The sequence below is a fragment of the Aotus nancymaae genome, unplaced genomic scaffold, assembly GCF_030222135.1.
Source record: "Aotus nancymaae isolate 86718 unplaced genomic scaffold, 86718_ANA_hifiasm-v0.15.2.pri h1tg000004l, whole genome shotgun sequence".
Classification (NCBI taxonomy): Eukaryota; Metazoa; Chordata; class Mammalia; order Primates; family Aotidae; genus Aotus; species Aotus nancymaae.
The window spans coordinates 66,171,502-66,199,186 of record NW_026988415.1 but is presented as its reverse complement, the minus strand read 5'-3'; the positions used below and the strand labels follow the sequence as shown (position 1 = coordinate 66,199,186).

The window sequence follows — 27,685 nt, the reverse complement described above, 5'->3', positions numbered from 1 at the left end:
TTTAAACAATTAGAGGTAAACAGTACAAAGTCATTTAATTTATCCATTTCATATTCCATTAATTAACACGCCAGGAAAAGGTAGAAAAAAACATGCTGAAAACCTTTAGAATTATATTTAGCAATAAAGAATAGTGTTATTTAAAAAACCAACTCTTCAACATCTATTAAAAAAAAAACTCAATTAAAAATTGGCTACAGACTAGAAAAAACATTTCTCAAAAGATATAAGCACATGAAAGTTGAATATCACCAGTCATCAGGAAAATACAAATCAAAACCACGATGAAATGCCACTTCCCACTCATTAGGATGTTTCTTGTTTAGAAAAAAAAAAAGAAAGAAAGAAAAGAAAGGAAGTGTTGGCAAAGATGCAGACAAACTGGAACCTTGGTAGACTTCTAACAGGAATGTCAAACGTTAGACACTAGAGAGAAACAGTGTGGAGTTTTCCAAAAGATAAACATACAACTACTACATGATGTAGCAATTCCATTTTTCCATATATACCCACAATAATTAAAAGCAGGAACTCAAACAGATATGTATACACCCATATTCATAACAGTAGTACTCAAAATAGCCAAGAGGTAGAAACAACCCAAATGTCCATCAACAGATGACGGGGTTAACAAAATGTGGCATACACATACAGTGGAATATTATTCACCTTAAAAAGGGAATGAAATTCTGATACATGCTATAACATGGATGAACCTAGAAAATATCATGCCAATGAAATCAGTCAAATACAAAACGACAAATATTGCATGATTCAACTTATTTATATGAGGTACTTAAAATATGAAAATTCATACAGACATAAATGAAAATAGAGATTACCAGGGGATGGGGGATAGAAGAGAATGGAGTTTATGTTTAATGAGTAAAGAGTTTCTGCCAGTGAATATAATTAAGGCCACTGAATTGCACACTTTAAAATATTTAAAAAGTTAATTTTCAAAAAATAAATACCCCTCTGGAAAAGCATTGTGTTGACAGAATCAAACTTTTTACAGACACCTTTTACTTTATGTAAGTCTGCTTATATACAAAAAACTCAAATTGGCTAATTCCATTACCAGAAGAAATTTATTCACATATAAGTCATCATTCAGGATAGTATTTCGTCTTCAGAAAATAGAACATTCACATCACTACAAATATAAAATGATGAATTAGAATGGCTTAAAATTCCATTAAAAATTAAGATATAGAAAAAAATTGATAATGTCAAATTAATACTTTTACATATCTATATATTTTTTCAATAAACGAATCCTTCCACAAGTATAAAATGTAAAGAAGCCAGCAGAATACAATGAATGAATGAAACCGAGCAGTAACAGCATAATTAACTCTAGTATACTGTAGCAGGTATAATCCAAGCATGTGGTAAATGTCATTATTACCTTGTTTTCACTAGATGAATCTTCTTGAACCTTAATACGTCGCCTTTTCTTTTTCTGTTTATAGCTCCGCTGATTTTCTTCCAACTCTGCTTTCTTTGCAGACCTGAAGAAAATTTAAAACACGAAATAAAATATTTCATGACAAATTTCCATCAACAAATTGTGTACTATTTTAAAACTGTTCTACCTCTGTATGCATTCCTAAAAACAAAGAGGAAAAACAGAAAAAAAAATCAATAGGTTCAAAATAGATATTACAGCAGAAGCCAAACCCTTAATTTTAATCCAATTATCAACATTTTACAGTATACTGAGGGGAGGTTTGTTATATGAGTAAGAAGATGCAAGAAAGGACAGACATTAAGTCCTAAGACATTATTCTTCTAGTAAAAAATACAAACAGCCAATAGACATATTAAAAAACATTCATCATCACTAAAAAAGGCAGATTACAAAAGCTGAATACTATTTTCTTCATGAGAAGAAATTTAAAATTTCTCTTCATAATAAGAAGAGATTTCTTCTCTTTATAATAAGAAGAGATTTAAAAAAACAGTAACAACTTTTGGTGAGAAAAATATTTCTGGGCTTAGAAATTGGTACACAAAGCTACATTAATCCATACAAAATAACCACTGTCAGTAAGGATGGGGAGAAAGTGAAACCCTGTTTGTTAATAATGGAAGGTAAAATGTTGCAGGCGCTATGCAAACAGTATGGCAGTTCGTCCAAAAATTGAAAATAGAATCACCACACAATTCCATTTCTGGGATATACCCAAAGGAAATGAAAGCAGAAACTTGAAGAGATATTTATGTTCAAAGCAGCATTATTCACGATTGCCAAAAGGTTGCAACCCAAGTGTCCATCAACAGATAAATCAACAAACAAAATATGGTATACAACGGAATATTATTAAGCCTTTAAAAGGAAGAAAATTCTGACAAATGCTGTAACATATATGAACCTGTAGCACATGCTACTAAGTGAAATAAGCCAGTCATAAAAGGCAAATACTGTATGATTCAATTTATATGAGGTTCCTAGAGTAGTGAAATTCATAGAGGCAGAAAACAGAATTGTGGTTGACAGGGGAGAGCAAAAGGGGAGTGGTTTAATGAATAACATTTCAATTTTGCAAGAGGAAAAGGTTTTGGAGATTGGTTCCAAAAAAAGTGAATATACTTAACACTACTAAGCCATACACTTAAAAATGGTTAAGATGAAAATAAAAATTCCCAGTAATACCATGAAAGAAAAAAAATGGTTAAATGGTAAATGTTAGGTTATGTGCATTTTACCACTAATAAAAATAATCACTAAACTAGCCAAGCGTGGTGGCTCACACCTTTTGGGAGGCCAAGGTGGGCAGATCACCTGACGTCAGCCTGGCTAACATGGTGAAACTTCGTTTCTACTAATACAAAAAACTAGCCAGGCATGGTGGCACACACCTGTAATCCCAGCTACTTGGGAGGCTGAGGCAGGAGAATCGCTCAAACCCGAGTGGCAGAGGTTGCAGTGAGCCAAGATGGCGCCATTGCATTCTAGCTTGGGCAACAAGAGTGAAACTCCGTCTCAAAATAAATAAATAACATTTAAAAAAAGAATGAAGTATTGATATAGGCTACAACATGGATAAACCTTGAAAATATTATGCTAAGTGAAAAAAATCCATTCATAAAAGGATATATATTTTATGGAATCTACTCATGCAAAATGTCTAGAACAGGCAAATCCATAGAGATAGAAAGTAGATTTTAGTGTTTATTAGAATACGAGGGCATGGGGAATGGAAAACGATTGCTAGTAAGTACAGGGTTTTTTCCTTGGGTGATGGAAATGTTCAGAAATTATAGAGTGGTGATCGTTGCACAATTTTGCAAATATTCTGAAGACCACTGTATTCCACATTATAACATGTTAAATTTCATATTATATCTTGTTTTAAAAAATAACTCCCATCATACCTTATCATTTTCATTTTATATTAACTTAAAGTATAATATATTGCTATGCTCTAAGCACAACCTGGTAAGTATTAACCTAAAAAAAACTCGGAATGTTTTAAAACTTACAAGTGCAGATAGACAACTCTGTAGACATACATACACAAACACGGATTGTTCATTTGATAAACTATAGAAGGATTATGTTATTCTGGGGGAAATTTAAAAATCATAGTAGTAGTATCTAACATACCATACTAAGAAGGAAGACAAATTTTAAATTACATGTAATCTAGATCAGTGACTGTTCATGTTTCAAGAACAAGCATATCATTATTACTGCAGTACTACTAAGACCAGTAATTTATATATTGAGCACTTACTAACTGCCAGGTAAGTATTGTTATAAACCTTGCACATGTACTGTCTCATTTAGTGCCCACAATAATCAGTCAAGTATATTGTAATCCCCCACTTTAAATATGAGGAAACAGAAGCATAGAGTATTTATACAAATAGAAATTAGTAAATCCCAAAGTTAGACTGAGGCAGTTTTTCTATAAAGCCTCTTTACTATTACCCTACAATTTCCCCCAGAACAATAAAAAACTGCAGCCACAAGTGGTTTTGCAGACTAAAATCTACCCAGGTTAGAATACACAATTCAATATTCATAAAATATGCTTAGATTCTTTTTAAACTACTAAGTATAACAATTAGTTTCAAAAAAATAATTATATATCACACTAACTTTATTGGTAACAGTAACCATACAAATCATTTGAAGGCATGGTAATTCGGATTAATTCCTAAAATTTTTTAAAAACCAATTATAATACCTTGTTCTGGGCCGCTGTTCATCTTCGGATTCACTAACTTCTTCACTAACTCCTGATTCCTGAAAATCAGAATCTTCTGAATCTTCACTGCTCACTTGAATTTTAAAAAAATACATAAAATTATTAATTATTTTCCAACAGAAACCTAATTCACTTAATTTACCAATGACTCCACATTAAAACAGAGCACTGTAAGAACATCAGTGGTGGTATATATGTAGATGGATGATACATAATATAGAATATACCAGTTAACATTCTACATGGTATATATAAATAAAATTCAAATGTATTCCAGATGTAATTATAAAACTATGGTTGTACATTAAAATATAAGTATGCAATTGTATTTGAATTGACAAAATAAGAATAAATTACCTGTCAATAAAATACATGTAATTACCAAAGGTAAATTAATGAAAAAGGAGTTTGGCTATTCAAAACTAGCAAGGTAGGCTGGCCAAGATGGAGTAAGATTACAGATTCTCTCCTCCAATGATGACACAATCGAAGAACTGAGAAAGGCAAACAGTAATAGGAAGATTGGAGACTGAAATCAAAACTTCAATAATGACCCCTCTACAACTGGGGGAGGGGAGACAGCTGTGGGTGCCCCAGTTATTTTCTTCCTTTGTTTCCTGGTTTTGAACAGAAGGCAGGCTAAATTCCAAAAGTATGCCGAGGGTACTGACAACAAGACTGTGAAGAAAATCCCTATTTCTAGTTACACCACCGGGAAAATGGAGTTCTACATGTGGAATCCTCAATTTTTTTCCTCACAATTAACACAGTAATGGAAGCATATAAAACTCCAGGAGAAAACCTATCTTTCTGGCCAAAGGAAGCAGGTGAGAAAAAATACAAGATGAGCTGAGAACATCTTATAGCGCCAGAAAATAAAGCAGTGTTCAATCACGGACAGGCACATGTTGAAAGGACACAAGATTCAACGTGAAGGAGCTTCCAACAACCAAAACTAGAACAATTAAGCAATAAAATAAATGATACTACTGGATTATAACTCGTAAAATAAAAATCTATAAGTCTATGTTGATATAAATAATGCAATAAATAAAGAGGGGAAAACAACTCTTCCTTACAATTACTAAATGTGGAAGTAATGAAAGAAATAGAAAATTACAAGTAGGCAAATACCACAGTAATAACTGCTTCACCCAAGATGAGTACTAAAATTAGTGGGCTTAAGTATGCTAAGAAACAGGATATATGAATGATCTCAAAGTATCACCCCAGAAAATACTAAATATAGATAGAAAAATAATATCTTCTGCTTTACAGTGGAAAAAGACCAGCCAACAGCAACTTTAAGCAAGTAACAGAAGTTAACCATAAGAGTAATAAGACATATTGATGGCTGGGCATGGTGGCTCACCCTTGTAATCCCAGCACTTTGGGAGGCCAAGTTGAGAGGATCACTTGAGCCCAGGAATCTGAGACCAGCCTGGGCAACATAGGGAGAGTCTGTCTCTACAAAAAAAATATAAAAATTAGCCAGGCATGATGATGCACACCAGTGGTCCCAGCTACCTGGGAGGCTGAGAAAAGAGGATCACTTGAGCCCAGGAGGTTGAGGCTACAGTAAGCTGTGATCACACCACTGCACTCCAGCCTGCGCAACAGAGGGAGGTCTTGTCTCAAAAAAAAAACAAAAAAGACATACTGACATCGTATATTCTTGGTATCATATACTGAAGACAAAAAGTCACTTCTGTGATATTCTGTCAAAATGCAAAATAACCTCAATCATGAGAAAACATTAGACAAATACGCATCAAGGAACAGTTGGGAAAATATGGAATCAATGCTCCACAAGTGTCAAGGTCATCAACGGAAAGACTGAGGAATTGTCATAGACTGGAGTAGATTAAGGAGACATTATAACTCAATGCAATGTGAGATCATGGATTGGATCCTAGAGCAGATAGAAAACATTAGTGGGAAAACTAATCTCTGAAAAAGATCTATAGTTTACTTCAGAGGTCATGAAATGTTTTATATAAAAAGCCTGACAGTAAGTATTTTTGACTTGTGGACCATATGGTCTCTGTTCCAAGTACTCATCTCTACTCAACTTTGCCAAACATAGCCATATTAATTAATTTACTGTTTTCACGTATTTTACACACCTGTAAATGTACACATATGTAAAACAGTAAATTAATTAATATGGCTATGTTTCAATAAAAGCTTATTTATAAAAACAGGCGGAGGATCAGATTTGGCTCACAGGTGCAGTTTGTCAACCCTGGTTTAGTTAATAGTATTGTACCAATGTTAATTTTTTGGTTTTGATAATTGATAAGGTATTAAATCTGGAAAGCTAGGTGAAAGATACACAGAACCCTGCACACTATTTGTGTAACATTTCTGTAAATCTAAAATTGTTGCAAAACAATTTTTTAAAAATCTATCATAATCTGAGATCAGAATCAAAGTTCTATTCCAGCTAAAAAATGAGAGAACATAAATGTTAACAGAAATGCTATAAATGGGAGAATATGAATGCTATAAAGAATATGTGGGAGGAGAGGGTACGAAAGAGTTATTGTTTAATGGTTATAGAGATTAAATTTGGAATGACAACGCATTTTGGGGACAGATAGAAGTGATGGTTGTATAAAAATGTGAATGTACTTAATGTTACTGAATTGTACACTTAAAAATGGTTAAAATGGTAAATTTTGTGTTATGTATATTTTACCACAATTTAAAAAAAAAAGAACAGCTAAGCAACTGGAAAGCTGGGAGAATACCAAAAACACACACATTGACATGTATCCCTGCATTCACACACAAAAAAATCCTGTAATTAAGTACAATTTTAAGCCTAGTATTAATTTTCACCCAACATTTAAAAATTTTTCAAATCTACCAAAACTTTCAAAGAATTATGGAATGAACACTTGTATCCCTTCTCCTAAATTCACTTATTGTCAGCAGTTTACCATATGTGCTTTTTTTCTTTCTCTCTCTACACACATACACATACACACACACACCCCTTTTCTTACACTGAACCATGGGATATTAAGTGCAGATGACACTTCACCCCTAAGCATAAGGATACTGCCCTACATAACTAAATACTATTATCACACCTAGAAAAAAAATTACCATCATCTAATATAAAGGCAGTATTTACAGTTTCAAAATTGTCACTAAAATAATTTTATAACACTTTTCTAATTTAGGAGAAAATTAAGGTTCACACGCTGCAATTTGTTCTTACGCCTCTTTAATGTATTTCAATTTAATTCAACTAAATAGATTTAATAAGTAGATTATCCACTATTGATTTTTTCCCATCACTCAATTCAAATTTCCATATAATAAAGGAACACTAGAATTTACAAAACTCAGAAAATCATGCAACTTCAACTATTTATCAACCACTATGATCATAATCTATATTAGGAACACAAATATGATGGGATTTTAGAAGTTTACTCTCTCATACACAAACAAACAAACAACAACAACATGACTTGGATAATAAATTACCCACAGAATCAGGCAGTAGAAACATAGGTCATAGAAAACTTAGGTTTTAATAAAGCAAATCTCAAATGTAATCATGTATACTAAAAGGCTCTATATACTGAGCTAAGCCACAGAAGCAAAAATCAATATTGCTCCCTTTGTTGAAGATGCACAGGAATCCATGTTGTGATATATAACATGTTATATCAGAGTTCCTTTATAGAATCTGTAAGAGCTTGCAGCCATATTGCAAAGAAATTTATAAGGCAAGTAGTCACAAAATGATGTACTATTATTTATTAACATGAAAATGTCCATGACATATTAATTATATATGTGTATGGCAGGAACTTCTTCTTCCTCATCTTTAGTGAATAACTCTTGCCCAAAAGTCCTATAAATGTTTAGAACTCCAAGACTATGTCCTTAGCTCTCTATTTGTAAAACAACTCCACTGAACAGTCTCAACTATTTTTCTGATATTATACATATACCATGACAACTCTAAAAATCTGACACTAATTGGAGACTTTTCCCTTTCATATCAGTTAAGAAGACCTAACAATTCAACCTCCTTTAAGACTCAAGTCAACCTTCCTCTTCTCCAACAACCCCATTTGTCATCAACTACAGCAATACCTTCCACACATTCGGTAACTTCATTCTCACTGAATAGCAACTACTCTGATCATATGACATCTTTCATTAAAACCTTTCAACAGGGAAAAAAGTGGTCATGCTGAGGTTATGATTCTTGGGTGTTAGTAATAAATATCTTGTTCTTTGATCTGGGTGCCCTATGTTTTCATCAAGATATCTACTTATTGATATGCACACTTCTTTGTATGTGTATTTTAAAAAAAATGTTTTTAAGTGGTGGTAATCCTCTATGATTATACTAAAAACTGCTAAATTGTATAATGTAAATGGGTGAATTGTGTGGTTTGTGAGTTATATCTCAATACAGCTGTTATACAAAAAATTTAAAAATAAGGCCAGCACAGTGGCTCACACCTGCAATCCCAGCACTTTGGGAGGACAAGACAGGTGGATCACTGTAAGTCCAGAGTTCAAAAATAAACACAGTAATTTTAAAAAACTTTTCAATAGCTCTGCATTCTTTAGAGCCTAACATATTTCCCAAACACTTGCAAAAATGTGTTCCTATTCCCAGCTGGCAGAGAAGAGTTCATCTGCCATCCATGGGTTGGGTACTAACAATAGTCTTCAAAATTTACCCCTAGTCATCACAGAGCCAAACAACAACGACAAAAATTCTTTGAACTTTTTGTTACCCAAAATTCACAGGCAAATGTCATATTTAATTACCCAATACATATTATTTAATATAAAATGCCCTTCCCAAAACCTCAAATAAAACAGACACCAAAGAGATGTACACTTTGGTATACCACCTAGTACTCCAGTTTGAAAAATACAGGCTTACAAAGATCTCCAGTATCTGGTCTCTGTCTTACAGGCCCAGCCCCATGCCCTGCTATTCCTTTCCCTACTCCCATCTATAGAGCAGCTTATACTATATTAATTGTACCCCATCCATCACGTGCCAACATTTTACACAGGTTTTTAAATTTTTTTCCCTGCTTATGTTGTAAATCTTCGCAACTACGTGCTCCCACATTTTGAATTTGATCTTCTGGGTAAAAGCCTTCTTTGTGATGCCTTCTCTGGGGTTAAGTCCCAACCCTCAAGAAGCTAAAGAAATCCTTCTTTGTGCCATATTATATAATTACATTACACAAAATGCCCCTCAGGGTGCTATAATTTTTTATAATATAAAGGTCAATAATTATTACAAAACCGGTGACTGTCAAACCTAGTAACCTATCAAAATCACTGAGATAACTTCTTATTCACTTTTGTATCCTCAATGCCCACCATACTGCTGGAAACATGTAAGCTCTCATTGCAAAAGGACTCAGGCTTTTAATGAAATAGAAATTTACTCCGACTATATGCCAGTCAAGTTTTGCATACAAGCTTGCATAAATTCACCCAAATTAATTGCATCTTCTACCCTTCTGCAGGAAAGCACCATGCCTTTTTGCAGTTGTATGCAATCTTATATTTTCTACATAACATTTAAGTATATTTTATTAAATCATATTTATTTCTCTTTATAATCTAAAGGTCAGAAATATTCTTTGCGACATCTAAAGTTTCTGGGTTATCTACCCACTCTAAATTATTTATTTCAATCTCATGTGAAAGAATACTTGTTGCCAGTGTACTGACATTTGCTTAATATAGGCGGTCAATTGCTTGAGCAGATATACTTAAATTTCATTACTAAAATTAGTTTACAAAACTAGTATGTTCTTTTGGTTTTTGTTTTTTTTTTTTTTCTTGAGACAGGGTCTCACTCTGTCACCCAAGCTGGAATGCAGTGTTGCAATCATTGATCACTATAGCCTTGACCTCGGGGCTCAGGTGATCCTCCCACCTCAGTCTCCCAAGCAGCTGGGACTACAGGTGCACACCACCACGCCCAGCTAATTCTTCTATTTTTTGTAAAGACAGGGTTTTCCCTATGTTGCCTAGGCTGGTACTCAACTCCTGGGCTCAAGCAATCTGCCCACCTTGGCCTCCCAAACTGCTAAGATTAAAGCGTAAGCCACTGAGCCCCTCAGTATGTTCTTTACATTCAGAATTAAAATGTCTTACCCTTCCTTCTATTTCTGCCTTTGACTTCTTTATGCTCTTTAGGCTTTGTCTTTTTTTCTTCTCCAGATTCTCCATCACTCACAGTGAGTTTGTGCCTCAAAAGCCTATGTCGGTATCTTGGCTTCTTAGATTCTTCAGAATCTGAATCTGATTCAGAATTGACTTGATTTTTTGCTTCTAAATGAAAAAAACAAATCAATAAAACCTTTTTCAGCCTTTAAAATGCCTTGTAAAACTATTTTGCCTGTTGGCAACTATTGCAACTTATGAAAAAGATCAGAACTACGCACATACCTTGGTATCATTGGTGTTATCAGGTAATCTAACACATCAGACTTGATATATTACTATTATTAAATATTGACTAAATATCACCAACATCTATTTATATGTAAGGAATACAATATTTTGCTTTGAAAATCATCTGTTTAGGGCTGGGCACAGTGGCTAACACCTGTTACCCCAGCACTTTGGGAGGCCGAGGTGGGTGGATCACCTGAGGCCAGGAGTTCGAGACTAGCCTGACCAACATGGAGAAACCCCATCTCTACTAAAAATACAAAAATGTCTGGATATGGTGGCGCATGTGTATCATTCCAGCTACTTGGGAGGCTGAGGCAGGAGAATCGCTTGAACCCAGGAGGCAGAAGTTGCAGTGAGCCAAGATGGCACCATTGCATTCCAGCCTGGGCAACAAGAGCAAACCTCTGTCTCAAAAAAAAGAAAAAAAAAACAATCATCTGTTTATTGGCATTAACTGACAAAATTAGAGTAACTTCCATAATTACTATAAGATATTCTAGAGAAGTCGTGGTAATAAAGTTTTAAACATTTTCATAAACTCTAAATGCATGTATTAAGAGATTTTTTTTTTTACTTTTTGAAATGGAGTCTTGCTCTGTCACCCAGGCAGGAGTGCAGCAGCACTGCAATCTCTGCCTTCCAGGTTTGAGCAATTCTCCTGCCTCAGCCTCCTGAGTAGCTGGGACTACTAACTCTGTTAGTAGAGACAGAGTTTCACCATCTTGTTCAGGCTGGTCTCAAACTCCTGAGCTCAAGTGATCCACATGCTTCGGCCTCCCAAAGTCCTGAGATTACAGGTGTGAGCCACCACTCCTGGCTGTATTAAGATATTTCTTGGACGGATATTCTTCAAAGGCTGAATTGGTCAAGGAATCAAATTATGACATTATAAACTTCTCTTTGGGAAGCTCACCCTCATCTCCTGGGTTTTCTTCATTTTGTTTTCCATTTCTTTTTTTCCCTCCTTCTGGTTCATCATCTGAAGATCCATCCTCATCAGAGGAAAGATTGGCTTTAATTTCTTCTAAAAGCATCTTCTTGGCAATTCTTGAGAGCAAAAAAAACAATGAAAAAAAAAGAACTATATCTCTGGGGGTGAAATACACCAAATTAAAAACAAAAACAGACTTCTCTGCATCAAAATAGAACCTAATGTGCAAATAGATTTTATATTGTAAATAAACAACTAGCAAAAACATGTTTTAACCTAAGCTATAAACAAAACTTTTGAAAATGTTCTTTACACTCATTATTTCTTAATTCTATACAACTCTGCAATATATTGAAAACACTGAAGGACATATTCTATTGACTATTTTTACCAATTGCAATTTGATACTGGATAACCTTCCAATCCTCTATTTGCTTTGCTGACATCATCCTACAACTACAATGTCAGACAGGCCAACAGTAGTAAATCAACTTGTTCAGATAAATGGCATTCCAAGATAAAACTCCACAAGAGCTTTTATTCAACAGCAAAATATATTCTTGGAAAACCAATGTGTAATAAACCACTATATATAATGACACCTTGCCTCAAACTAGAGGATGATAGTTTTGGACCTTAATTTCAATGTACTACATAAATTCAGTTAACCAGATGAAAGAATACACAAATGTTAAGTATTGCAGCAATAAGTAATCTCTAATAATATTCAAGATAGGGCAAGAAGGGACATGAGTGCTATTAATTACAAACATGGTAAAAGAACACAAATTACCACAAATGGGTTACTTAAAAAAAATAGTGCAGTTGCTTCACTCACACCAAAATTTCTCAAGATGCTCCTCAAAGACCAATTTGCCAATGGAAAAATCAATTACTAAAAGCATAAGAAAACACTACTTTTATTCCTACCGTCATATGTTAAAACATATTCCTAGGAAATCTCCATGTTTGTACTCAAGAAAAATAACTGAAAATGTAAGATAAAAGCAATCACACAGCTTTTGTGCAAGATAAGATGTTTTGATAACTCTGGGTATCCTTTCAATATAAATTCATAAATCACAGTAATAAGAAAATGCCTTATAGAAAGGTTCAAAAGAAGATGGCATGATCCTGACAGTTTGCCATGAGCTAACCTGTATGGAATAAACATGTTCTCTGCAATCAAGACTGACTCTCTAGCTAAGTCAAAACTTGTAGCTGGGATTATGGAACACTTGCTATTTCTGGATTTGAAACCCCTCTTTATATTTCTTAGCATGCACCCACATTTCAGTGAAGAATTCACTCAATGGCAGGAGATATTAATGCATGTTAGCTGCCTCCTAAATTTTATTTGACAGATAGATAGTTCATTACTATTTATATTCAAAGATGCATAGCAAGAGCATCTAAATAGACTGAAGCAAAATAGACAATCACTTCCATAAATGTTTATTATATGCCTTTTGGTGCTTTCTCCCTCAAACAGATGGATCAGAAATATTTAGACAACACAGAGAATCACCAATTGCTAAAGGAAGCCACAGATGGGTTTGCTTTACTGAGAATTTCTGCCCTGATTTGTATTTCAATAAAGTGAAGATTAGATGACACCAATTTAAATCTTACTAAAGTTGAGCTATAAAGTTTTGCTCTTGTATTTCTAGATCAATGGTTTACACACTGCAAGCTTTATAAAATGGGGACAAATACAGGGTTGCCAACTTTTCATTTTGCCAAAAAAAGAAATTTAAACTCAAAGTCCATTTATCTTAATCATTTTATAAAATAAAGAATTTACAACATACCCTCCCCAAATTAGGAAACAGTTTTAGAATAAATTGAAGCACTTTATAAATTGAAGAAATATATCTTTCTGGAAAAATTCTCTAAAATCATCTTTTTAAAAAAAAAAATTCAGCCAGGCGTGGTGGCTCATGCCTGTAATCCCAGCAGTTTGGGAGGCCGAGGTGAGTGGATCACCTGAGGTCCAGAGTTCAATACTAGCCTGGCCAACGTGGCAAACCCTGTCTTTACTAAAAATATGAAAATTAGCTGGGCGTGGTGGTGCACGCCTGCAATCCCAGCTACTCTGGAGGTGGAGGCAGGAGAATCACTTGAACCTGGGAGGCGGAGGTTGCAGTGAGCTGAGATCATGCCATTGCACTCCAGCCTGGGCAACAAGAACAAAACTCTGTCTCAACAACAACAAAAAAAAACAAGTCATGGATATTTATTACAATGTTGTCTGCAATAGCAAAGAGTGAGAAAACATTTAAACAATATCAGAAACTAATTAGTGTTATCACATGAATCATAAAATAAGATGTAGAAATTAAAATGATATTCTAAATAAGATTAAGATAGACAGTATTTATTAAGTTAAAAAGTAATTTATTAACCACAATATAGTTCTATTTTATTTAAAAAAAAAATTTTAATTTGTATATCTCTAAAGACTAGAGGACACTAAAATAAAACATTAGTAGCAAATTTCTGGCATAGCATTTTTTTTTCTGTTGGTATATATTAAAACCATCTTTAATAATACTACACATTGTCACTTCTCATGAACCAGAAAAAACTTCCTCAAACTATATGAATAATGAATTTGGGATGAATAAATGTGTGTGTGTGTGTGTGTGTGTGTGTGTGTAATATATATGAAGCATTGGATACTAGATTAGAAATGGGAAAACATAGTTTACTTGCAAGTATAAGGAGATCTCTCATATCAGCATTTGGGTGGAACAGCCAACAAAAATACAATTCCTAATCTAGTTACTTGAAAGGTTAGTTCAACAACCTGATTTCAAGTTCAAAAAAAGTCTTAAAAATTCCTATTAAATATAAAGATTTGGTTGTTAATTGTAGGAAATCATGTAATTTTTCTTCTTTCAAATTCTAGTCTCCAAAGAATATGTCTACTAAAAAATCGAAGGAAGGTCACAATATGTAAACCCACTTAATGCATTCTCAAGTTCTGGATTGTCAGGAGACTAAGAAATAAGATGTACATGAAATAAGATACAATTGTGTATCTATTAATAAATCATAGGAAGTGAAATCAGATCCACATACCGTAGAATAACAACTCAGCGACAACCCTCAGTAAGATCATAACATATAGAACAATCATAGTACATTCAAAAGCCAAAAAATTACGAACTTCAGGTCATTTTTCTCCAAATCACAAATTACATACAGAGTGATGGAGACTACCTGGCTAAAAGATTTTATTTTTGCCCTCTAATACCTTTTAACCAAAGGAAAACCTAATTTATAGCTACGTAAATTAAGCCCTAAAAAGAATAAGTTGAATCATTTTGTATAAGTTATTACTGAAGTCTACTATGTCAAAAACCCAGTCTACCATAAACCTAGCCTATAACCTAATAACCTACATTTCAAAATTAGAACTTAATTTAACAGACCTAAGGGCTGAGGTTGATTTTCAACCTGAGCAGTCAGCAAGCATGTTGAAGTGAGATGTGTCCCATCTACAAAGCCTGCTGTGAGATGCTTTAAAGGGAAACTCCACTACCTTAACTCTGGAGTCACGGGCCACAGAGACTTCAAGGATATCATCACTTGAGAACCAGCTGAGGCTGGCAAAGCATCATTTTGGAGGCCTCGGCTGGACCCATGCTGGTATGCATGTGATGGATGTATAGTCATGATCCCTAGTTGATTCTGTTTGCTCTGAAGTTTCCTTTCTTGAGGCTTTCCAGGACGAAGTACTGCCCCTGGAATCTCAATGCTCAATATTACATCTTGGGGCAGGTGTAGAATCCAAAGCAGTCACGACTCTATCAGAAGCATTAGAGGCACAGGCCGTGCCACTCTTGTGGCAGAAAACCTGGGCAGAGCCAGAAGTAATGGAGCCACTCCTCCATTTTCCTGAAAGGGAGGGAAGGGAGAGGGGGAGAAAGCAAAACAATATGGGAGGAAGGGTAAAACCCACAAACAAACAATGATCGGAACTGGTACATGAGAAAATAAATAGGACCCCAAAACCCACATATACTAAGTCTTCCAAAGTACATAATGAACACCAAGATAACACCATTACTAAAAGAAAGCACAAATAAAATAAGAAGTAAGCCCAACAACACAATGACAAACAAGCAATCAGAAAAAAACAAAAAACAAACCAAACCAAAAAAAATAAAAAACAGGAGAAAGCCAAGAAAGCCTTTATTAACTCCAATACTATCTATAAAGGAAATGAGTAGTGTCTCTTCTTTAAGCACTCAAACAGGAAAGGAAAGTAAACCACCTCTTGTTGATAGATAAATGAGTAATTCGAAATGTTGAGTTTCTTAAAAAGCAATCAAGAGAAGGATCTCTTGCACCAGGGAGCTTTTTAGAGCCATAACAAAAGCAATACAACATGTTAGAGCTAGAAAGATGAACCTTAGAGTACAGCTTTGTCATTTTACAGATAAGGAAATAGGCCTAGACATAAGGAATGACTTAGCCAAAGAAACAAAGCTAACTATTGGCAAAGTCAGGAGTAGAACCTAAGATCCTAAATCCCAATCAGCTATTAATTTTACTGTGCCAGCACTATACCCTGTACTTGTAACACTTGTGTGCTAATCAGTGCCTGGGCAAATACATATGGTCCCTTTTTTTTTTTGAGACAGAGTCTTGCTCTGTCGCCCAGGATGGAGTGCAGTGGCGCGATCTCAGCTCACAGCAACTTCCGCCTCCCAGGTTCAAGCGATTCTCCTGCCTCAGCCTCCTGAGTAGCTGGGACTACAGGTACGCGCTAGCACACCCGGCTAATTTTTGTATTTTTAGTAGAAACGAGGTTTCACCATGCTGACCAAGGTGATCTCAAACTCCTGATTTCAGGTAACTCACCCACCTCGGCCCCGCAAAGTGCTGGGATTATAGGTGTGAGCCACGGCACCCAGTCCCCGTTTTTAAAGATATATGTATTTCACGTATTTCAAATTTACGTATTTAGAAATTCAAGAATTCAAGCTTTCATTTTTTTTTATTTTAGAAACAGGGTCTTGCTCTGTTGCCCAGGTTAGAATGTAGTGGCACAAACATAGATCCCTGTAACTTTGAACTCCTGGGCTAAAGCCATCCTTCTGCCTCAGTATCCTGAGTAGCTGGGACTACAGGCATGTGCCACCGTGCCCGGTTAATTTTTTTTTTAAGTACAGACAGGGTCTCACTATGTTGCCCAGGCTGATCTTGAACTCCTGGCCTCAATCGATCCTCCCACCACAGCCTCCCAAAGCGCTGGGACTGCAAGTGTGAGCCACTGCACTCAGCTTGATTTTTTTAAAAATTATAAAAGGAGTTTTAAATATATTTAGTCCAGTATACACTCTAAAATGCACTGAACGGTCATCTGAGATACATTATACAACTACCATTTTATCTTTTAAGAGTTTCTCAGGACAGGTTTGAAGAAAACTGCTGGAAAAAAAAACATTTTTAGAAGGCCAAAATACTGGGCATCCATAAACAAGGTGATAAAATTTGCTTAAAAATTGGTTTTTGTGAACAATATCATAATAGAGTACTTAACAGAATTCTAAATAAGATAATGGGTCTAAATGCATGCTCTTTAGAGATACCTAAGTATATGTAGTCCTAAAGCATCATACCATATTTTAAAGGTTGATATGTAAAATAATTCAAAGGCGTATAGTCAAGGAATGTTAAATATTTTAGTAGGGTGTGAGGCTTTGTTTTAATAAATGCCATATATTTAGGGGATAGGAAATTAAAAAACAAAACGTGGCCAGGTACGATGGCTCATACCTGTAATCCCAGCACTTTGAGAGGCCAAGGCAGGTGAATCACCTGAGGTCAGGAGTTCGAGACCAGCCTGGCCAACATGGCAAAACTCCATCTCTACTAAAACTACAAAAATTAGCCTGGCGTGATGGTGGGCGCCTGTAGTCCCAGCTACTCGGGAGGCTGAGGCAGGAGAACTGCTTGAACCCAGGAGGCAGAGGTCACAGTGAGCAGAGATCATGCCACTGCATTCCAGCCTGGGTGACAAAGCGAGACTCCATCTCAAGAAAAAAAAACAGTTACAGAATTATTCAAGATTTATGTATTAGTATATATTTTAACTCGGGTTTAAAATTAGTATCTTGGTATTAAGTTTTCCATTAAAACTATGACTAGCTGGGCGCGGTGGCTCACGCCTATAATCCCAGCACTTTGGGAGGCCAAGGCAGGCAGATCACTTGAGGTCAGGAGTTCAAGACCAGCCTGGCTAACATGGTGAAACGCTGTCTCTACTAAAAATACAAAAATTAGCTGGGCGTGGTGGCAGGCACCTTTAATCCCAGCTATTCAGGAAGCTGAGGCAGAAGAATTGCTTGAACCAGGGAGGTGGAGGCTGCAGTGAGTCAAGATTGCACCATTGCACTCCAGACTGGGTGACAGAATGAGACTCTGACTCAAAAAAAAAAAAATAATAATAATAATAATAATAATACACACACATACATACACATATGGCATAATGATCTATACCCCAAAATGGTGGAATTCATGAGATAATAATGAAGTCACCAAACAATCAAAAAGCTAAACAATGGTTTGGAACACTTTTTCAGTCACAAATCCTACAATGTGGGTCATTAATGAAAAGTAACTCTGTATCCTTTTTGGTGAGGGTACCAGCAAAATTAATATCAAATGACTTTTTAAAAAAAACCTTAGGATAAGAAAAATAAATAAGAACCGACAGTTATTAATAATTCATATATAGATTCATGTTTCAAAAGGTCTGAATTATAAAATGTGTATTCCCTGATTTTATATAAAAATCTAAAAGTTTTAGAAGAATTTTAACAAGAAAAAATACATTCAAATTAATATACGAAATTTGATATTAAATAATTAGTTCAATACATTTATACTTGAAAAATGAAAACAGAGAATTTACTCATCTCCATTTTGAAATTTCAAAGTTAAAGACAAAGGATATTAAGTCAGAAAAATGAATCACTTTTGCTAACCCTAGAAATCCAGACTCTCTCCTCCTCTTCCTTTGGGTTTTTTTTTTTTTTTTTTGAGGAAGACCTATTTCTTATTTCCTGTAAGTCCCAATATCACCAAAGAACAGAGAACAAGAAAGAAACGCTGATTATAATGTTTAAATCTTGAGCACAGAAGAACAAAGGTCACCACTACACATCATATTTCTTTCCCTACTGGGAATTCTAGTATAAAAAAGAAAACCAGTAACAACTACAGCCAGTTTAGATATCTACAAGTAGATACTATCTACTGGCTGGACACCTGTGTTATACTTAAATGACTTGCAATACTTACCTGCACTATTAGACAAGGGAAATTGAAAAAAAAATTACCTTAAAATTGCTAGATATTTAAAACCCTTACTCAAATGGAAAAACAAGTAAAATACTTAATTTAAAATGCTACCTTTGTTTTTCAAGTACAATAAAAGAGAATCAAAGAAGTTTTGCTAACCAAACAGAACTACCACAAGAAAAAAAAAACAAAAAAATTATTCCAAATTTAGCACATTTGCATAGAGAATAGAAAACATGTGTAGGAAAAAGACATTTGAAAAAGTGTTTAAAACGAAAGTCAAGTGGAAATCAAATGATTAAGGGACCTGTGATATACCCATGCCATTAATTTTGCTGAAATCAGGTAAACAATCATTAAGTATCTTCTCAGGCATAAATAACATCCAGAAATCATTAGTTTCTTCCAAAAATATGTTGGATTAACAGTACAGAGTCTTCATCAACACAATACCCACACCAAGCCAGTGGGGAAAAAAAATCATTAGCATATTTTCTAGTTTGAAACACAAAATTATTATCAAATGATACAATACTTGGAAATTTAAAATACTATGGTCTAGTCCCACTATAATTAAATAGAACATCTATTAACAATGGGACAATTTTTTTAAGCAATCTCCACATCAAATTTTGCTTTTATGAAAAAAAGCATTTAGTCGCACCCACAGAGAAATTATGAGAAAAAAATGTGGAGTATTACTTTACCCAATTAAGCATATTTCAACAATAAAGTAAATGTGTTTGATAAGGGAGCAGACATCCATGTAGAAATCTCAGCTCTTAGTCAAAGTTGTCAGGGAAAAAGAATGCTTATTTAGAAAAACCTAGCAATTTGGTATTTTGCTCTCAAAAGCTCAATTTTAAATATTTTTCACATCCTGCAAAATAAACAAATAAAGAAATTTCAAAAGATAATAATTCTTTGGGATAAATGGTCCCTTCAGTGATTGCTCGCTATGCAATCTCTAAAGACAATCGTAGTTTAATAATCTCAAAACTAATACTGCTAAAACTTGAACACACTACTATCTTATTACTTGAGGTTCACACACAGTACAGATAGTAAAATATATGATATTATTAGAAAATGTTGGGTCAAAATATCCCCAGTTATATTGAACACATAAAGGAATTATATATTTTCAATGCCAGCCTAATTACTGAAAGCATAATAAATTATATAAATGGATGTCTTTTCAAAGAACCAATTTAAAATGCAACTAACAGGTATTTGAAAGGCCAAAGAAACACTACCCTAACAGCACATTCAAATATATGACTTTAAAATTGTGTGTATAAATTTTAAAACCTGACAATCTATTTGGTATTATTATTCAGCCATTGAAAAATTACATTAAGCCTAAGCTCTAAAATTTGAAATAAATTTTCAGTTATGTAAAATTCAAAATATATGATTAGTCTACATCTTTTTTATAAAAAGCTAAACCAGAAACATACAAGGGTTGATCAATCTATAATATTTTGTCCCTGTTCATTAAGTAAATGCAATTAAATAGAAATTAATTTACAGGTTAGAGCACTCTATCTCATAATAGTATACATTTACCTTCAAATATAAGTGACGCTACTTAATAGTATGTGAAAACAGAAATTTAGCCACATTTACTAAAATATTCAGGATATGACTAAATTTTTTAAATGCCTTCAAAAGCTATCACAGCTTTAAAATAGAAAAAGTAAATAATAGTTAAATCTGTTGCAAAACTTTCACACAAATATATATACATGTGTGTTAGGGGAATTAAAAGTATTTATGTCCTAAATTTCAAAATTTCAAAACTTCTTTGGCTACAAACTAGACTCTGTAACATAGTAACAAATTACTTCAACTCTCATGATTAAAAAAAGTAACATTATTATTAAAATTAAATGCTTGAACAAGAAAACAGTTTTCCACAAATTTATTGCATCCAAATAGTTAAGCATTTTCAGTAACACACTATTTGCCTCTTCATAAGTACCAACACTGAAAATGTATTACAATACTGCTAAAAAGGCAAAGCATATAAGATTTATACACAATTTATACACAATTGTGTACAAATTTACATATAATTACAATATGCTATCTATCAAACTATAACCTGTCAAAAGTTAGTAAGTTGGAAAAATAATTCTAAGACGTAGACATGATCTGCACATGAACTTTTTTTTTTCTTTTTTGAGATGAAGTTTCACTCTTGTTGCCCAGGCTGGAGTGCAATGGTGCAAGAATCAGCTCACCGCAACCTCCGCCTCTCGGGTTCAAGCGATTCTCCTGCCTCACCCTCCCAAATAGCTGGAATTACAGGCATATGCCACCAAGCTCTGCTAATTTTTGTATTTTTAGTAGAGACGGGGTTTCTCCATGTTGCTCAGGTTGTTCTCAAATTCCCAAGCTCAGGTGATCCACCCGCCTCGGCCTCCCAAAGCACTGGGATTACAGGTGTGAGCCACTACACCCAGCCCCTGCAAATGAATTTTTCAGGTTGCTTAGTGAATATTCAAATATGCTCAATATAGAATCTATACTAAAATAGTGCAAGAAGGTTATTTGTATCCCCATCATGACTAGATAACCCATGAGTATTAGATATCTCTTTGGTATAGTGAATATTAAAGTTAGTAAATTGTATATTTTATAAAAACACATTAAACTGAGTATAGAGAGACATGCTCAAGATAAAATTCGTTTCTTCTCAAAAGTACTCAACAGGGTTTTACTTTTTAATCACAAATTCAAAATGGAATTAAAGATACTTTCCAATAAGATACTTGCCAGTTACAGAAAGATTCAACCAGGTAACTTAAAAGTTGAAAATGGTATTTATATCTTGACAAGCTCTAACACACACAAAAAATTATACCTTAACAATACTCTTATTTGGTGGTTAAATATGAAATTAAATCATTCACAGTTAAATTAAGATATAGAATGTTTTAAACATTAGTCTTTGAGTAACATTTGAGGTCTCATGATATATAGAAAAACAAATAGTAGCAAACATAAATAAAGAAAAATTAAAGTATTTTAAAAGAGAGTAAAATTTTAATTGTTTTCAGTATCTGGCTGTGATGATATTATATAAAATCCCTGATGAATAAACTGTATGCCCTTACCACTCCATTCTGGAACCTACCACCTATCCCATAAAATAATTGGATATACATTTTTAAATTTTAAAAAGTAGGCCGGCAGAATCTGAACCTTTGTGTCCACAATTAAGCTCTATTCAAAAGTGTAAAAAAAACCTGTTCATTCCCTTAATAAAAACGTTCTTCTGTTACTTAGCAGAATGCTGATATTTGAAACAAAGAAACCTAACAGCATCAGCAAGATATAAAAGAGCTAGACTAATGGCTGACCCCAGGACATTTACTAACTCAATTAATTTCTTACAAAATTATGACAAAAAATTACATGTATATTTTGATTTTTTTTAATGTTAGAACTTACTATTAAGAATAAGTGAATGGTTAATGTAGTTCTCTTTCATGAAATCATCTCAAATCTATCATGGATCTTTTGGTACTAGTATTAGAGAAAATTTTACCTAACTTTTTCTTCTTAAAGATAGCAAATTTATGACAAAAAGTAAAATAATTTGCCCATGATGACACAGACAGCTGTTAAAAATATTAGAAGTCAGATATCCTTATGCCAATTATTCCAAAATTCCATGCACTATACCACACGATCTTCTTGTTGAAGATTATGAGCATGGGGTATGCTATTGTCCAGGAAGTGTTTAAAAGATATGTTGAAATATTATAGCTATATTCATTAATATCTTTGTTTTCCTTATTCTTCACTACTATGATAGTGTCTTTTTTTTTTTTTTTCCATTACCCAGCCATCCCTTACTTGAGTATATCTGTATAGGCTACACTTTTCACATTTAAACCTATTAAGTCTTATTAAAGTTAATGCTCTCATACTGTGTATTTCTATTTTATTTGAAAACTGGTTAAACTCTAACTCAGTCTAGATACCTTGTAAATTGACACTTATTTTGAAAGCAATTTCTTAATCTTAAAAATCTGAGTAATCTCTCTTTTTGTTTATTCTCAACAGGCCTTAATAAATAGGACCATCATACTGGATGGCAATTAACAATAGTCATATATAGAGGAGATGTCTGTTGTCACCAATTTATTGAAATATTTACTTTCATCAATAATCTGTCAAAATTAAAATATTCCAAAAAATTATCACAGTTTACATAGAAACATAAAATTGACAGTTCTGTATTTATAACACACCCTATGCTAGGTGTGTAAATAATATTTACTTTCTCTCAAGGTTTCTGAGTTTTAGCCCATTTTCTGGCCTTTCAAACTTGCAGGAAGACTGTGAGCGAGTCTTTCTAAGGCAGGCACTCCTGGTTTTTACAACCTGCTTGCTGTTCCGTTGCTGCTGTTTGTGCCCATGCCTAGGGTGTGTTATAATCTTTTTAAAGTCCTTACAGATGGAATCATACCTATTCTCAGGATCATTGTCGTCATCATCATCATCCACTGTGACAGGCACTGATTTAGACAAGGCTTCATCTCCTTGAGGAAAAAAAGTGTACTTAAAATTAGCTTTAAATAAGCTATATAATTAAAACCATGTAAAATAAAACTGAAAGCCAAAAACTTTAAAGCAAACTAAGTGGGATCTAAACTCTGGAATCCAAAATATGAGTAAAAAGCATTCTTATAGAAAACATAACAGGATTTTTATGAAGTGACACCAGTAAAATGATAAATAGTTGGATCTTATATATTTCAGAATTTCTTCACAGGGCACAAGGGCTTTAAATTTCACCCTTTTCAGTAACAATTCTGTATCAACAACCATCATATTAGCGTTAAGTCTCTTGCCACAATAACTTTGTACTGGTACATTTTAATTTTGACATTAACAGATGTCTAATTTATGCTATATCTTTGAAGAATAGCAAAACTGGTAATAATATTTTGGTAGTAGCAATTAATTTTAAAATGCAGTTGAATGTGTATGGTATTTGTGACCTGAGTTACCCAGAGATACAGTTAAGTACAGTAAAACTTATTTCCTTTTAAAAAGCTACAATTCTGTCTTTTGATTAAAAATCTAAAGAGGGCCGGGTGAGGTGGCTCACGCCTGTAGTCCTAACACTTTGGGAAGCTGAAGCTGGTGGATCACTTGAGGTCAAGAGTTCCAGACCAGCCTGGTCAACATGGTGAAACCCCATCTCTACTAAAAATACAAAAATCAGCCAGGCATGGTGGTGTGCGCCTGCAATCCAGCTACTAGGGAGACTGAGGCAGGAAAACCACTTGAATCCGGGAAGCAGAGGTTGCAGTGAGGCAGAACGCATCACTGCACTCTAGCCTGGGTAACAAAGCAAGTCTCTGTCTAAAAAAAAAAAAAATCCATAAGATTTGGGCATTTTATTCTATATAAATTTCACTTCAAAAGAAAAATAAACTGAAATATCAAACTGTAGGTTAATACTATGCATGCTTAAGTATTTTGGGAGAAGTATGCTGATGTCTACCATTTAATTTGAAATGCATCAAAGATTTCAAGGGCATTATACTAAGTGAAAAAAACAATCTCAAAAGGTTATATGCTGGGCCGGGCACGGTGGCTCACGCCTGTAATCCCAGCACTTAGGGAGGCCGAGGTGGGTGGATCACCTGAGGTCAGGAGTTCAAGACCAGCCTGGTCATCATGGTGAAACCCCATCTTTAAAAAAAAAAAGTTATATGCTTCATGATTCCATTTCAAAATAGCAAAATTATAGTGATGAAGAACAGACTACTAGTTGCCAGATGTCAGGAATGGAGGTAAAGACAGCAGTATCATAAGGGATCCTTGTGATAATGGAACAGGTTTGATATCTTGGCTGTGGTGGTGATTATACAAAGATATACATGTGGTACAACTGCATAGAACTATACTTACACAAACACAAATGAGTGCATGTGAAACTGGTGAAATCCGAATAAATCTTCAGTTTTCTGGTTATGACACTGCACTATAGTTAAAAAATATTATCCTTGAAGGAAACTAAGTGAAGGGTATCTGAGATCTCCCTGTATTTTTTTTTTTTTTTGCCAATTCCTGTGGATTTATAATTATTGCAAAATAAAAAGCTAAAAAGGCAAAAAAAAGATACAATGATGGATAGACAGAAGGATATACAGATACGTTATCAAGCAAATATAGTATAATGTTAATGGTAGATGCTTTTGTATACACTAAAATGTTTTTCATAATAAAATGTTGAGGAGAAATGTAAGAAAAATATCTATAAAGAAAACAGACACCTACAGGCTAAGAATAGAAATACACTAAATAAGGCTAGGCGTGGTGACTCACGCCTGTAACGCCAACACTTTGGGAGGCTGAAGCAGGTGGATCACTTGAGGTCAGGAGTTCGAGAGCAGCCTGGCCAACATAGAGAAACCCCATCTCTACTAAAAATACAAAAATTAGGTGTGATGGCATTCGCCTGTAATCTCAGCTCAAGACTGCGGCACGAGAATCACTTGAACTCGGCAGGCAGAGGTTGCAGTGAGCTGAGATTGCGCCACTGCACTCCAGCCTGGTTGACAGAGTAAGACTCCAACTCAAAAAAAAAAAAAAAAGAATGAGAGAAGAGATTTCATAATATCCCAGCAAACTCACAATAAATATCTCATTCAAACAGACCAATCTTCAAATGAAGTATCATTAGTAATAGTACTGTCATTCCCTCTTTACCACACCTTTCAAAATTTGATCTATCCTTCGAAGTTCAAATGCCAACTGTTCTCCTAAGTCTTTCCCCAAATACTTAGTAACTTGCCACTTAGTGTGTAGCCCCATCATAGTTTGTTGTTGTTGTCATTGTTTTTTTGTTTTGTTTTGTTTTGAGATGAAGTCTCGCTCTGTCACCCAGGCTTGAGTGCAGTGGCATAATCGCAGCTAACTGCAATCCCCATCTCCTGGGTTCAAGCAATTCTCCTGCCTCAACCTCCCGAGTAGCTGGATTACAGGTGTGTGCCACCACACGTGGCTAATTTTTTTTTGTATTTTTAGTAGAGACGGGTTTTCAGCACATTGGCCAGGCTACTCTTCTGACCTCAGGTAATCTGTCCACCTTGGCCTTTCAAAGAGCTGCGATTACAGGCCCCATTATAGTTTTAGATCTTTCTTCTGTTACCTTTTTAAATGATTCATCTATGTCTGTCTTACATTAGACTGCAATCTCCTAGGAGCATGTTCTTCATCTTGGTTATTTATGCCATACCCAAGCCCCGATTTCTAGGAAAATACTGTAGTTATAATATGATACCCAAATATTTCGAATAAACAGGAATCCTCCAAACTCAATAGGGGGCAGGGTTTTTTTGATTTTTAATCCCCTAAAACAGTGACCTAAAATTAAGTTAGACCTAAGAGTATATAAATGCAGCATGCTTATATAAGCATGTAATTCTGAAGGAATATCGTAACACTGACTCACGCTCAAACTGATCTTTAAAAACAGAACTTTCTACATCGTGCTTATTTTCAAGGCACTCATATTCTAGTCTACTTAAGTGTTTCAATTGACAAGGCCCAATTTTTGACAGGTTAAATTCCCTAACAAATTTCTTTTTTTTTATTTCATCCCAAATAATCAGCTTAGTCCCCAAAAATATCTAGGGTAAAGAAAATCTCAACAACAACGCTTATTCCACCAAGCAGTTGAAGGACTGGCATTTGCTGAAGTGAGGAATTCTCAGTTTCTCTTGATACACACACCTGAGAAAAAATTTACCTCCCCATCAGTCAACTTGCCCTTCAGATCAAAGTTAAATAAATCAAAATGGAACACAGTGATCTAGATTAGTGTTGAGATAAGTAAATATCAGGAAATGCATCAGTTGAGTATTTGCCATATATCATCACCTCTTCTTAAGGCCTAATGAATGCATACTAATTATTATACTAAGTATTAATAATTCTCAACATGAGAGGTACGTAATAGAAACTTTGATAGGTATCAATAAATCAAATGAGATCTTGAGAAATGAAAATAGTAAAATATTTGAAATCAAACTTTGATTTCACCAGTGAAACTGTTTCATCACAGAAACCAATTTTCCAAAGTTTAAAACAAATAAAACCAGAAATAAAATTAGCTCAGTAACATATAATTTTAATGGATTTTTAGCTAAATTTTTAAACACAATTTATTATTCTTAAACTCTAATCCTTAAGAAGGGTTTTCACAGCTAACCCAACAACTAAAACGCTGATTTGACATCAAAGTAACTTAGATTCTATATTTTTAATATAAGTCCACAATCCTTTATACGTAATTCTGAAATCTAAAACAGTCTCAAAACGGAAAGTTTCTGAAAGAGAGTACCAAAGACAATCTGGCAGCAAAACCTGGTCTAAATTGCTTATTTGTTTAAATGTGAATCTTCAAATGTTTTGCTGCAGAAATGCTATGTGTTTGATTATGTAGTGTTGCATCAGGCCCCACTGGGGCTTTTATAAAATATATGGTAACTGCTCTCTATTACTTTTCTAAAAACCAAACAGTTGCATATTCTGAAACACATTAGACCCCAAGAATTTTAGGTAAGAAACTATGAACTTGAAGTTAAAATAGCCACACAAACAGAGCTCCATCTAGTCATCTGATAAAGCAGGGCATTCAATTGAAGCACAAACTGTGCATATCACATTTGGTTTTCAAGTCAAGTCATAAGTACTCCGTAAAAGAAATGTAAAG

The 27,685-nt window shown here is 34.3% G+C and overlaps 1 protein-coding gene across 11 annotated transcripts in view; it reads right to left on the bottom strand.

Annotated features, from left to right (window-relative positions):
- The window catches only part of ATRX (ATRX chromatin remodeler), a 282,824-nt gene that overhangs the window by 158,194 nt on the left and 96,945 nt on the right, over window positions 1-27,685 (bottom strand). For all 11 annotated transcript variants that reach the window (XM_064362920.1, XM_064362928.1, XM_064362917.1 and 8 more), the window contains 5 exons: window positions 23,423-23,495; window positions 11,602-11,735; window positions 10,386-10,562; window positions 4,200-4,293; window positions 1,412-1,514 (listed from right to left, as the gene is read on the bottom strand). In XM_064362920.1, coding sequence (XP_064218990.1) covers window positions 1,412-1,514; window positions 4,200-4,293; window positions 10,386-10,562; window positions 11,602-11,735; window positions 23,423-23,495 — 581 coding nt within the window. The remainder of the gene's footprint in view (window positions 1-1,411; window positions 1,515-4,199; window positions 4,294-10,385; window positions 10,563-11,601; window positions 11,736-23,422; window positions 23,496-27,685) is intronic.